The sequence below is a fragment of the Apostichopus japonicus genome, chromosome 12, assembly GCF_037975245.1.
Source record: "Apostichopus japonicus isolate 1M-3 chromosome 12, ASM3797524v1, whole genome shotgun sequence".
Taxonomy (NCBI): Eukaryota; Metazoa; Echinodermata; class Holothuroidea; order Aspidochirotida; family Stichopodidae; genus Apostichopus; species Apostichopus japonicus.
Genome location: NC_092572.1, coordinates 24,767,043 through 24,778,409, shown reverse-complemented (window position 1 = coordinate 24,778,409; position 11,367 = coordinate 24,767,043). Strand labels below are relative to the sequence as shown.

Genomic DNA, 11,367 nt, shown 5'->3' with positions numbered 1-11,367 from the left:
CATACAGTAATTGTTTTAACCAAATAATTCTCCATAATGCCTTCAATTTTTTTCTACCTGACACTAATTGACCTCCGTGATATGTTTGAGTTACAGCGTGATTTGGACATTGAACTTCAATCACGGATAAACACTTTAGATAAAATGGTTGAGTTTTCCAGAAAGTCAACACACTGTTATCTTTCGCATGTGGCTGTTATAGTTCATCGTACACGTCTGTATTTGCTTTAACGGTTTGTAAATGATTTTATTGACATTGCTTATCATACCACGCGCAAGACAGTATCATACTGCATTACAGGAGTACGCCAACTTTGTCGTTTCCTTTACAAGAAATAGCAAACAACCTGCATATAGGTCTGACTCTTCATATACAGTAACTGAGATGTTCGAAAGTATTTCTGAATTCTTAGTTTATCCTGATTTGGACATTGAACTTCAATCACGGATAAACACTTTAGATAAAATGATTGAGTTTTCCAGAAAGTCAACAAACTGTTGTCTTTCGCATGTGGCTGTTATAGTTCATCGTACGCGTCTGTGTTTGCTTTAACGGTTTTTGAAATGATTCTATTGACATTGCTTATCATACCACGCGCAAGACAGTATGATACTGCATTACAGGAGTACGCCATCTTGGTCGTTTCCTTTACAAGTAACAGCAACCAACCTGCATATAGGTCTGACTCGGCATATCCAGTAACTGAGATGTTCAAACTATTTCTGAATTACTAGAACAGGGTTGCTGGAATCTTTGAGAATATGTAAGTTGTGTTTGCTATTATTACGTTTTACATCCAGTCGCACTATTTTATTAACATATCAGCAGTACAAAAAAAATGTGAGTCCAATTTTGACTTAATTACGAGCCTTAACGATCCCGACTAGCTTGACCAATGTCTGTGCCTTGGAAGGGTAGGCCTACATTGTAATTGTATTGAATGTCTTTGCTGAATCTTGTGGTGGCCAAGGAGGCTTAGTGTCGAGTAGGGTAAAGGTGAGAGCGGTGTTCTTTAAGCTGTCCCATCACGTTCCAAATTGCCCGAAGTTCGTATTCTCTGTTGTTGTGGACCCACGACCATGATGTTATGAACAACAAACTTTAGAGAGCTCCAAATGTGAGCAGTGAAATATTTTAATATTACAATATAAGTAAAGATTATGCTTTGCTTACGGATATAATTGATAACAGCAGTAAATACTGTAATTGGTTGTGGGTAATTCTGTTAAGCTGTTAACTAATGGCTTGCATTTGTAAGTAGGAACCTTTGTATGGTACTTCTACGATGGTTAATTATATACAATTGATTCCTATAGAAAGAAAAATACTCACTCAAATGGACACGATGTACTTGCTTGTGGGAATTCTTGCAATTACATTGCTTCACTATACAGGTAATTATAATATATCGTTATTACATATTTCTTGCTTCAACTCTAAAGAAACCTAGTTTGTTCCCCACATTTTTCAGTTAATCGACTTTGTTTCCGTTTGTGCTCAGCAGTTCAGGGAATCATCAGGGATGGCGTGTGTATCATGTCTATGGGTTTTACACTGCCTTATATATGGTCGTCATTAATCGACATTTGAAAGTAACCACTGTAAAGAAAAGGATGGGAGACAGTTTAAATAAGGGACGAACACACTAACATTACAAAGCCATCACTACCAAATTACAAGCTGTAACAAGAGCAGAAAAGATTGATATACTTCATTTGATATACGTTATAGGCCTTACGGGATATAAATATCCTCCCGGAATGTAGATCACGATTATGGAGTCTGCTCGTAGTTACTGTTAATTCGCCAGCGTTCACACTACGGTGCCCATCGCCCTTGATGTGTCTTATACCCCCTAATAATAAAAATATCATAAATATAAAATAAATATAATAGATGTATGTTGCTTCAAAGAACTTTACAAACGTTATAATACCCCTGGCCAATGATAACCTGTCCTAGAGACAATACCTCCAGGCAGATGCAGTTATATACTGCTCCCAGTGACAAGTTACTTCACAGATACCCATTTCACCCCTGTATGGATAGAGGTATTTAAGATCTTTGCCTAATGACACACCGTAATTAACTGTGCAAGAATCGAATCAGCAATCATTGGATCACAAGTCCGAATCCTTAGCCAATTGGCCACCACGTTATTAAATGTGATCAAACCTTAACAACTGTTGTATATCAAATATCTATCATTTCAGATGGAGCCCTTACTACTGCATGTGAACCTACACAGTACTTGGAACTTCATAAAACCGGCATGTTGAATTGCTCATTTAGTGCAGGATTCCACGGCGTCTTTTGGTATAACTCTACAGACCTGGTGAACGATCGACCGATTCTGAACTTCAAAGAGAACGAAAAATCTGGTGTGGGCTACCTTTCAGGAGAATATGATATTTATCCGAATGGTTCTTTGATTATAAACCAAGTCAATATTAGACACGAACAACATTTCACAGTAGTATTCTTCAAGATACAGTCAGAAATTCCAACAAATCACATTGTTAGAGTAATCACCATCGGTAAGTAGACTGAAGGATAACAATTTCATGACATTTGTGTTGAAACATCCTTTTGAAACAAGCAACAGAGTGAGATTAGTAAGTTGGGTACTCTTTTGATAGACAGTAATTAAGGTTTCAAACATTTCTGGGAAGCAAGGAGTCCTTTAAATAACAGAATCACGTTTATTTGATTCCAGTTTATTCGCTGACAAATTTCTTGTGTACATCATTTAAACTGCAATTGAAATTCCATTAATTTTTCAGTCTATATGCTGTGACGACTCTGAACCAGTAGCCATAGAAACGTCTCTTACGAGCGACTTGTCTTTGCTTTGGTTCCAGCAGAAAATTGTATACTAAGGACCTTATTTAGACATAATATAAAATATCTTAGAGATTATAATATTCAAGTGTTGTAACCTTTTGACTTATACGCATCCTGGTTTCTGTGACAACTGAAAGAAGTATATTCTGAAATCTGGAACCTGCAAAGAATACAACATGAAGAAGCAATCATTTGCAAGTAACGTTCTGAACATTAATGAAGCAGCAGTTTTGGCAAGCACACATTACATTTCACAAACGGTGTATGTAGGCAATGATATATTTCTTAGAGAGCTTTGTAATGATATTATGTATGGCGAATGTGATTACAGTTGTCAGGAATTTGGTGAAAGAGAAGTTGAATGTGGTGGAAAATTACAAGAGGGGTGACATTTTTGTTATCAGTTCTCATGGGTGTCTCGTCCAGGACTAAGAATAATTTTTTGGCTTTTTGTCCTTTAGAGACGAGGATCTTTGTCTATGCAAATTGAAGGAAATTGAGCCTATTAGAGCAAATGTGACGAAGACGTAGGAATTGGTGTTTAAAGTGGTGTGGAGGCAACCAAAGGCATAGTGAAAGTAGTGTATGTTGATATCTTTCATGACCCAATCAGTTGGGATTAGCACTGTAAACTTGGTCTTGTCTTATGTTAAGCTGTTCTTTGTGTTATCTCTGTCTTTTGTTTGTTTGTATCAGTTTACCTTTGAAGAAAATCCGGCTAGGATCGAAACGTAACGGCTCTCTAGCATATTAATGAGCAACATTAGGTTTTGCAACAGATGAAAAACATGTTAAACAGGTTGTGTATTCTTTATTTAAAGTGTCACTTTGTCAAAACATGCATTGTAAAATATAAATACTTGTGTTATCTTTTTCTAGTAAAACCTTCTGTGGACTTTCCTGTCATTGACAAATGCGGTAGCGAGAGCAGGCTTTGTTTATTAGAGGACCCAGGATCTGCTCGCATCGTCTGTTCTGTTGAAGGAGCTAAACCGTCCGTCTTACTTCACTGGACTCACATAACCTCACAAGGAGAGATAAACATCACATCACTAGAAACATCTGCTCCAAAAGAAGGGGGTACTTATGACTCAAATTCATCAATCGAAATTAATGATTTTGATTCGAATTTACTGATGCTGTTTAGCTGCAAATCTACTTGTCCGTCTGAACTACTTCAAAATAATCGCTCTTCCATTATCCTGCTCTCTAAAAAGTGGCGAGAAATTGCCACAGATCCCATCAAACTTTGGGTCAAACAAGACAACCGAATGGAAATGGTCTGTTCAAATAGAACAATTAGTTACGTAGTGTGGAAAAAGTATTCGAAAAACCAAGTTGTCGATCTGGTGGTATTAACATTTATAGGAGAGAAAGCCATCACCGAATTATCGACAGATTTTCGATTGGAAGGGAATGGGGTCCTAACGACAGAAGCAGTACAGGTGGAAGATGAAGGCACATATGCATGCATATTTCATGATGGATTCACAGACAGTGTCAACAAGTACCAGCTGTTTGTTTATGGTAAGTTTCGTGATCTGAATCTAGAATATTCATTTCTAGTTGCAATATTGCTATACAGATGTATATGTTAGTCAGGTATGCAGTACATGCATTACCAGTAAACCTATACTACCCTCAACATTTGTAGTTATCTTGTAATACTTTTTTTCTGCATTTCGAAGGAACATTTGTTTTTATTTTTGCCTTAAGGATACATTTTTATATATCGATTGGACTAAAACAAAAGGAACATCCTTGAAATTACGTACGGTTAGTTTTACACGTATTCTTTTTGTATTTTTATTTCTTACTAGTAATTCCGGAGCCTTTTTACATCGATATTAAAGGGTGTAAACCAGGTATATATTGTGCAATTGAAGTGGGCGTCACAGGTAACCTAACTTGTTCACTCTTCGGTGTACGTCCAGAAGTGGATCTCACTTGGAAAACGTCTCACGGTACTCAATCCTCGATGATACACTTTTTCGAAGAGAAGAAACAAGTTTCAACTGATGGTGTGACATTTGACATCACGCTCACTTCCACGTATAAACATAAAGCACTTACAAAAGAGCCACTGGTGTTAGAGTGTGCAGTGGCTGGATCCCACGCTCACTTATTTGAAGCGTCAAGGAAGTTTCAGGCCATTTTCATAGATGGTAAGTTGGTAACCATTATTCAATATTTTATCAAATCCTGTTTAAATTGCACCACTGAAGCTTTTAAGACAAAAGGTAGCATGGATTATGTTTCACTGTGAAGGAAAAGCAACGAGTCATTCTTTGTAAGCCAAGCTTGACTCAAGTACAAAGATGTCGGTTTTGAATGTCACAATGAAGGCTGAAGATGTAATTCCCGAAATTGTGGTACGGTACCCCGTCTTTTGTAAATGGTTTTACACAAACTGGCAACCATATGTTGCTATTTAGTAACAGAGTTTCATTAATTTAAAGATATGCCAAGGAAAATAAAAGTAAAATATGTAAGAGTTGTTAGTAAAACAGTAGGATTAAAATATGGCAGAAAAAGATACTATATCAATAGAGCAACATGTTAGTCGATGTGATATGGTTTATTAGTAAGGTAATTTGTAAATTTGTAATTAACAATACGCTGCAAACTATGTAGAACAATCTATATTAACCGGGTCATATTAAGGTGGGTTTCTTATCCAAGAAAAATTAACGTTTTCCCATCTGAAAGGACTTACTAAATTGAAAGATTCCAAATTTGAGTTAAATTGTTGAATTGGAAGCCATTCGACGTGTAAGCCATAAGCCTTTGCGGGTTTCTCCAATTATTGTGGTCGCTTAAATGTCGTAAAATAAAATTCTGATTATTATTTTAATGTTATTAATATCCTTTCTCAACAGATCCTCCAATAAATGAGCCAAACGATGCAGTATTTGGAAGTAAACTGAAAGATGTTAATCATCTCACGGTTGTTATGTTAGCTTCGTTTGCTTTCGTTGTCATTGCGGCGATCTCCGTTGTTATTATTTTCACAAAAGGTAATGTTGGTAAGATAGTAACATGTGACATAATTTTCATATATTATCACAAAAGTATGCAACTTTTCCCACATTTCATTTAATGTAAAGATTCTAAAACCAAATATTTTCCACTATCAATTTTATAGATGAAACTTTAAGAAGTCTGTGGTTTCAGATGGTTAAAATAATACCTTTTTATCACTCATGTGTACAGAATGGCATTTAAATCGTGATGTACGACAACCACATTGTGTGCTTGTAGACTTTATCGTCTTGAGAGAATGAATATTTTATTTATCGACATTGTGAAAAATTCATTCAGAGAAGTATGTACTTGGCTCTAAATTCTCACGATTAAGATTAAGATTAGAAAAAAAAATGTTGTACCTATAGGAATCTTGTCACTAATATGAAAATGACATTGTGCAGATCTTTTACATAATTGTTTCGTTGTTGATATATTACCATATATTACTATTTATTTTATTCTAGTCCGCAAAAGAAGAAAAATAAGAAGACGAAGATCCTCAAATTGCGAAGAGGTTGAGGTAATATCCCAATAACATGCTATTTTCTACCTTCTCTAGAAGTTTATAATTCCTTCTTGCATATGCTACACATTGTTTTGTGGTTAACGATTCACAAATATTTAATGTTACAGATGGAATCATTTTAAGTGCGGCTTGTACCAAGGTGTTTCTTATTTCTTTTTCCTTTTGAAGATGAAAGATGTACTCACACCTGAGACCACGGAAAATGTAATACCGGGTAATTAGCTCTTTTTTTTTGTAACGAATAATGTAAAGTTCTGCATAAATCACTCCAACAGTTGTATTGTACTTGTGACACACAAACGTAGAAAACCATGAGTTTTCAAATGAGCATTACAAACCTGACATTGCAAGTTCTAGGCTTTTGACAAACCTGGAGGGCTTACCTTTCTTTAAATAACACGTTCCTACATTGTGACATGTAACTGTACCGTTAATGGAGGTTAATTACTTTTCAAGTAAACCTTTGAGGGGTTAGTTGCACAAAGTGATCAGATGATTCACTTTACGGTAAATTTTCTGGTAATATGTAATCCTCCCTAAAAAAAAAAAACACTTCAAATAACGAAAACTGTAACAAGCAATATTTCTATCCTTCCGCGCAATGTGTTATTTTGTTGGTTCTATAAATAAAAAACATAACTTCGTGTACAAAGTCCTAATTTGCATAAGGACATTTTTCTTTCCCTTTCTCTCAAAATCAGACAAAACTAAGACATTTCTCGACGAATTGCGAATAAGTTACGAAAATATGTATAATTCTATAAGACCATTACCATTCATGCGAGACGATGCATACGGTGTGGAGCAACTTTACGTCGAAGGTGGTCTTGAACTAAAGACTAGCTCCATCACTGAAAGGGGTGAGTGGATGACGTTGAAAAATTACAATGAACTATTTAATAATCCTCGAATCAAGTCACGTTTACTTGTAGTCGAAGGAGATCCTGGTCATGGTAAATCAACTCTAGCCTTGAAGTTAGCTTACGACTGGTGCACGATGAAACAAGATTCACCTTTGAAAGATATTGATATTTTGTTGTTTTTCCGGTTACGGGATTGGCCAAATAAAACCTCAATTTTTGAAGCAATCAGAGCACTTTTACTTCCGATGGACTCAACATTTACAAAAGAAGACATCATGAATATTATTTTTCATACAAAATCAATATTGTTAATACTTGATGGCTACGATGAATTTCCATGTAGAGATGTTGACACTGACATCCGGCATATTTTGCAGAGAAGTCTGTTTCAAAAATGTCAAGTTATTTTAACAACCAGAACGAACTGCCTCCCTGCAAACATTACTCCTAACAAGGACCTACTCAGAATGACTGGTTTTAACGAAATATCTCGAGTTAGCTATCTCCATCGTGTGGTTGAAGGCATCAGCGGCGTAGAACCTGTCGAAGAAGTCCTGGAACGTTTACAGATAAACTCAATCCTTGGGGATCTCTGTCAGGTACCTTTGTTCTTTGTGATGTATGTCCACTTAGCGTTAAGGGATAAAGCAAACATTAATGTGGATTCTGTTACTGACTTTTTTCGTTACGTCATTGCCTGTTTCCACAGGCATCAGGCATCAAAATTTAGCCAGAACAATGCTTCACAACTGATTGTTCCAGACTTCGATCACGCAGCACTTGATGAAATAGCATTTAAAAGTTTAACGAAAACCGACAGCCAAAAACATTGGACAAAGGATGAACTGTGTACTGACCTCAGCGATGAATTTTATAATCACTACGTTCAAGTTGGCATTTTAGTTGAACAGCAGTCTTCATCGTTTCTTAATCAGAAAACAATATTGGACTACGATGCTATTCATGCAAAGACAATTCGAGTAACTTTCTTCCATAAACTATTTTGTGAATGGTACGCAGCTCATTATTTATCACGCTTCGCATCCAACGCGTCGAAGACTGAGCTTACAAATACTCTTAAAACAATTGACCCATTTGAACTTCAGTATGTCTATCGGTTCACATGTGGCCTAAACAAAGAAATAGCTACAGATATCATACATTACTTAAAAAGCACTCCAGACGGTGACAATTTCGCGATATTGTGTGTTATGGAACAAAGTGGAAATATCGAGTCCATAGCTAAAAATATTACCGAGGTGTGCTCCGATAACTTTCTTGTTAGTAAAGACAACAGCAGACTGGTACAAAGATCTACCTTACAACTAATTGCCATAGCATCAAAAATGAAGGTAACCTATTTCAAGACCTTTTAAAGCATTTATATTACCTTGAGCTTATACCTATATTACAAATTAGCAACGTATTTGTTTGTTTCTTACGTGGTTTTAATGTTAGTACTGTACAATTTGAGAGGAGTATATTTTCATCAATTTCATGATACGCGGCTAGTATGAGACGCGGGATTTCTGCCGCCACTTTTTTACAAAGTGGTCATAGCTTACTCGATTCAAAGAACGAGGTTATAAAACACAGTTGTTACTGTCAGGAGGTAATATGGTATGATTGTGTCAAGATTAAACTATTAATTAGTACTAAGTTATAGCAAAGATAATTTCAACGTCACTCCATCATGTATCTAATCTCACCGGAGAAAAACCCCTCCATCATATCCTTTATATTTTGTTTCCGTTTTTCAACGTGCAGATTCCAATTGCGTGGTTTCATTTAGAAGACTGTGTAGCCAATGTGCAGCTCGATCGTCCACGGATCCACTTGAAGTCCGGATTGGCAGTAGATACGTTGAAACATGTGAAGGAATTGAAGATCACTGAAATGGGTCGAGAGCTTACATGTGAAGAAGCACTCAGTGTGATCAAATTCTCACTTAATTGTGATGGTTTGCAGGTTTTAACGTAAGCTGAAACTGTGACATAGATATTAAAGTGTTATTTTTGATTTGGTTTGTTACTCTTGTTACTACTTCCAAACGGAAATGATAACAACCTTTATGCTTGGGTAAACGCTTTTTTTTTGGAAAATGTAAATGAAGCCTAGTCTGTAAACCAACACATTGTTCAGGGGTTAGTTTTAATAAATTTCATAAAGAATTTAATTCTTGCCTATTTTAAGCTATGTTTTGTGTTGATTTGTAATGCATAATCATGGTTGTATATATGAGATAATTATTTGAGAATGCCAATAAACAGAGAATAAATTAATGTGTTGCTTTGTTCATATAAATATCTTTGCAGGTTGAACTACTGCCTATTGCCTAAACGTTTCGAAGAGGAGTCTTTCCTGCAAAACTTTGGGAAAGCAAATACATCAGGTGAGAATAAAAACAACCGAATTGAATTGAACAGTCAAACAACATCCAGTAGCATGAATAAATCAATGTAGTACAGTGTTCTCAATTTTTGTTTTGAAATTTGAAATTCGGTAGCCATCCATAAATATTGTTTACAGTTATGCTTTATTTTACTCCTCTTTTATATGTTCACAGTATTTTGGTTACCTACAACAATATGGTATCGTCTGCGCCCATCAGGTCAATGGGAGGTGAGTAGATATATCCACTAATGAAACGAATGAATATAACAGAAAGATTTGTTATAACGCCAGTGGATATATATACTTTGCAGTGTTACTTACTATATGCTGTTAAACATTTACTTGAACTTAAATGTTATTATTATTTATTTTCTAGTGAAGACATACAGTATTTGGACAATTTCTTTCATTTTTATATCAATTTTTCTTTACGTTTAATTAACGATTTAAAACTGAGTGTAGAAATCTTAATTCAGCATCATTCTTTAATTAATTTTTCAGACTCGTTATGGAGGAAAAAAAGTATCGGAAAACGATTACAGAAAAGAGGTTCGACTTTGTTTACATAATATCTTTTACATATTTGTTGCAGCTGGAAACCTAGCTAACTATTGGAGGTTTTACTTAATAACAGGAAGCATAATGGATATGGTTACATGTAGTTTAAATACATTTTGTTGAAAATAATATTACACAAATATAAATGCACATATGGTTTAGGAATCATTGTTTTGTTTTTTTCAATTGCTTAACCGTTATGTAAACACACTTGTTTATTTTGTTTTAATTCATGATGCTTTAAATTACATGTCTCATATGTTTCGTTTAATAAAGGTAAAGAATTTCCGTGAAGAATGGAGGTATGTACAAAATGTCTTATTATTACATTCTTATCATCATATATTGGCACAATTCCAAACTTAGTATGAATTATGTTAGCAGGCATTGCCAAACTTCGCCCCCCCCCCCCCCCAATTATTTAAGTGTCACTGTTAAAGTGTGATGGACGCAAAATTTGCACATTTTACAAAGAGCAGTTGTGGCGAGCGTGTTTTCTTACTTTACACAGAAATCCGGTGCTTCATTACAAGTAAAATGATATTTCACACTTACGTTTAGTTCTTTCTCTTATCGTATTTGCAATCAAACTTAACAACTAATTATTCATACCCTTTGATCTGTTGCTTTTGTTTTAGTATAGATAACGTTAAATGAAACGTGATATTCTTTTTTGTAATAGAGACATGTTGGCTGATAACCTTTATAGAAATGTAAATATTGCGATGTTTTATTCTTCCTTATAGAAACGCAATACGGTAGACGCCAAGAAGTATACAAGAGAACCAGCATCACAAAGAATATATACTTACATATCGACTATTTTTAAATGATGACGTTTGACTATTATATGTAGTCAACTGGGCAGCCAACAATGCAATTTCCCCCACCTTAAATTGTTATTATGTATCATATTTACGTCGATTGCATTTAAGTTATCCAAATAAGCAACTGCTAACAGTTGCTTAACTGTCTTGTGAGGTTTTTGCAAAATTATTGTTGAGGGTGAGACCTACCATCGATGACTTTGAGAATCATATCTCTAATATCAGTAAGGCATGGGAATTCCGTATTACGCTTTTTAATTATGAATACTTAAAGTAATTCAAAAGTTTCAAAAGCAATTCTGAATTCATGAAAACTCTAACACCTGG

At 35.2% G+C, this 11,367-nt stretch overlaps 1 protein-coding gene across 2 annotated transcripts; it reads left to right on the top strand.

Moving 5' to 3' along the window:
• The first annotated feature begins 620 nt into the window (after positions 1 to 620).
• Positions 621 to 11,081, top strand: LOC139977593 (uncharacterized). 2 transcript variants are annotated; one of them, XM_071986994.1, is made up of 15 exons: positions 621 to 764; positions 1,318 to 1,395; positions 2,215 to 2,538; positions 3,725 to 4,372; positions 4,666 to 5,010; positions 5,725 to 5,862; positions 6,337 to 6,392; positions 6,567 to 6,612; positions 7,100 to 8,613; positions 9,029 to 9,237; positions 9,577 to 9,653; positions 9,828 to 9,883; positions 10,157 to 10,204; positions 10,490 to 10,515; positions 10,960 to 11,081. In XM_071986994.1, exons 2-15 carry the CDS (start codon positions 1,338 to 1,340, stop codon positions 10,973 to 10,975), a joined length of 3,561 nt encoding a protein of 1,186 aa, XP_071843095.1. In that variant the 5' UTR covers positions 621 to 764; positions 1,318 to 1,337; the 3' UTR covers positions 10,976 to 11,081. The 2 variants fall into 2 exon arrangements, with proteins under 2 accessions (XP_071843095.1, XP_071843096.1); XM_071986995.1 differs by lacking the exon at positions 621 to 764 and adding an exon at positions 1,098 to 1,118.
• Positions 11,082 to 11,367: the final 286 nt, after the last annotated feature.

Coding starts and splice junctions, on each gene's coding strand:
- LOC139977593 (XM_071986994.1), top strand. CDS start 1,338: ATGGACACGATGTACTTGCTTGTGGGAATTCTTGCAATTACATTGCTT. Junction 9,238..9,576: donor GATGGTTTGCAGGTTTTAAC/GTAAGCTGAAAC, acceptor ATATCTTTGCAG/GTTGAACTACTGCCTATTGC. Junction 9,654..9,827: donor TGGGAAAGCAAATACATCAG/GTGAGAATAAAA, acceptor ATATGTTCACAG/TATTTTGGTTACCTACAACA.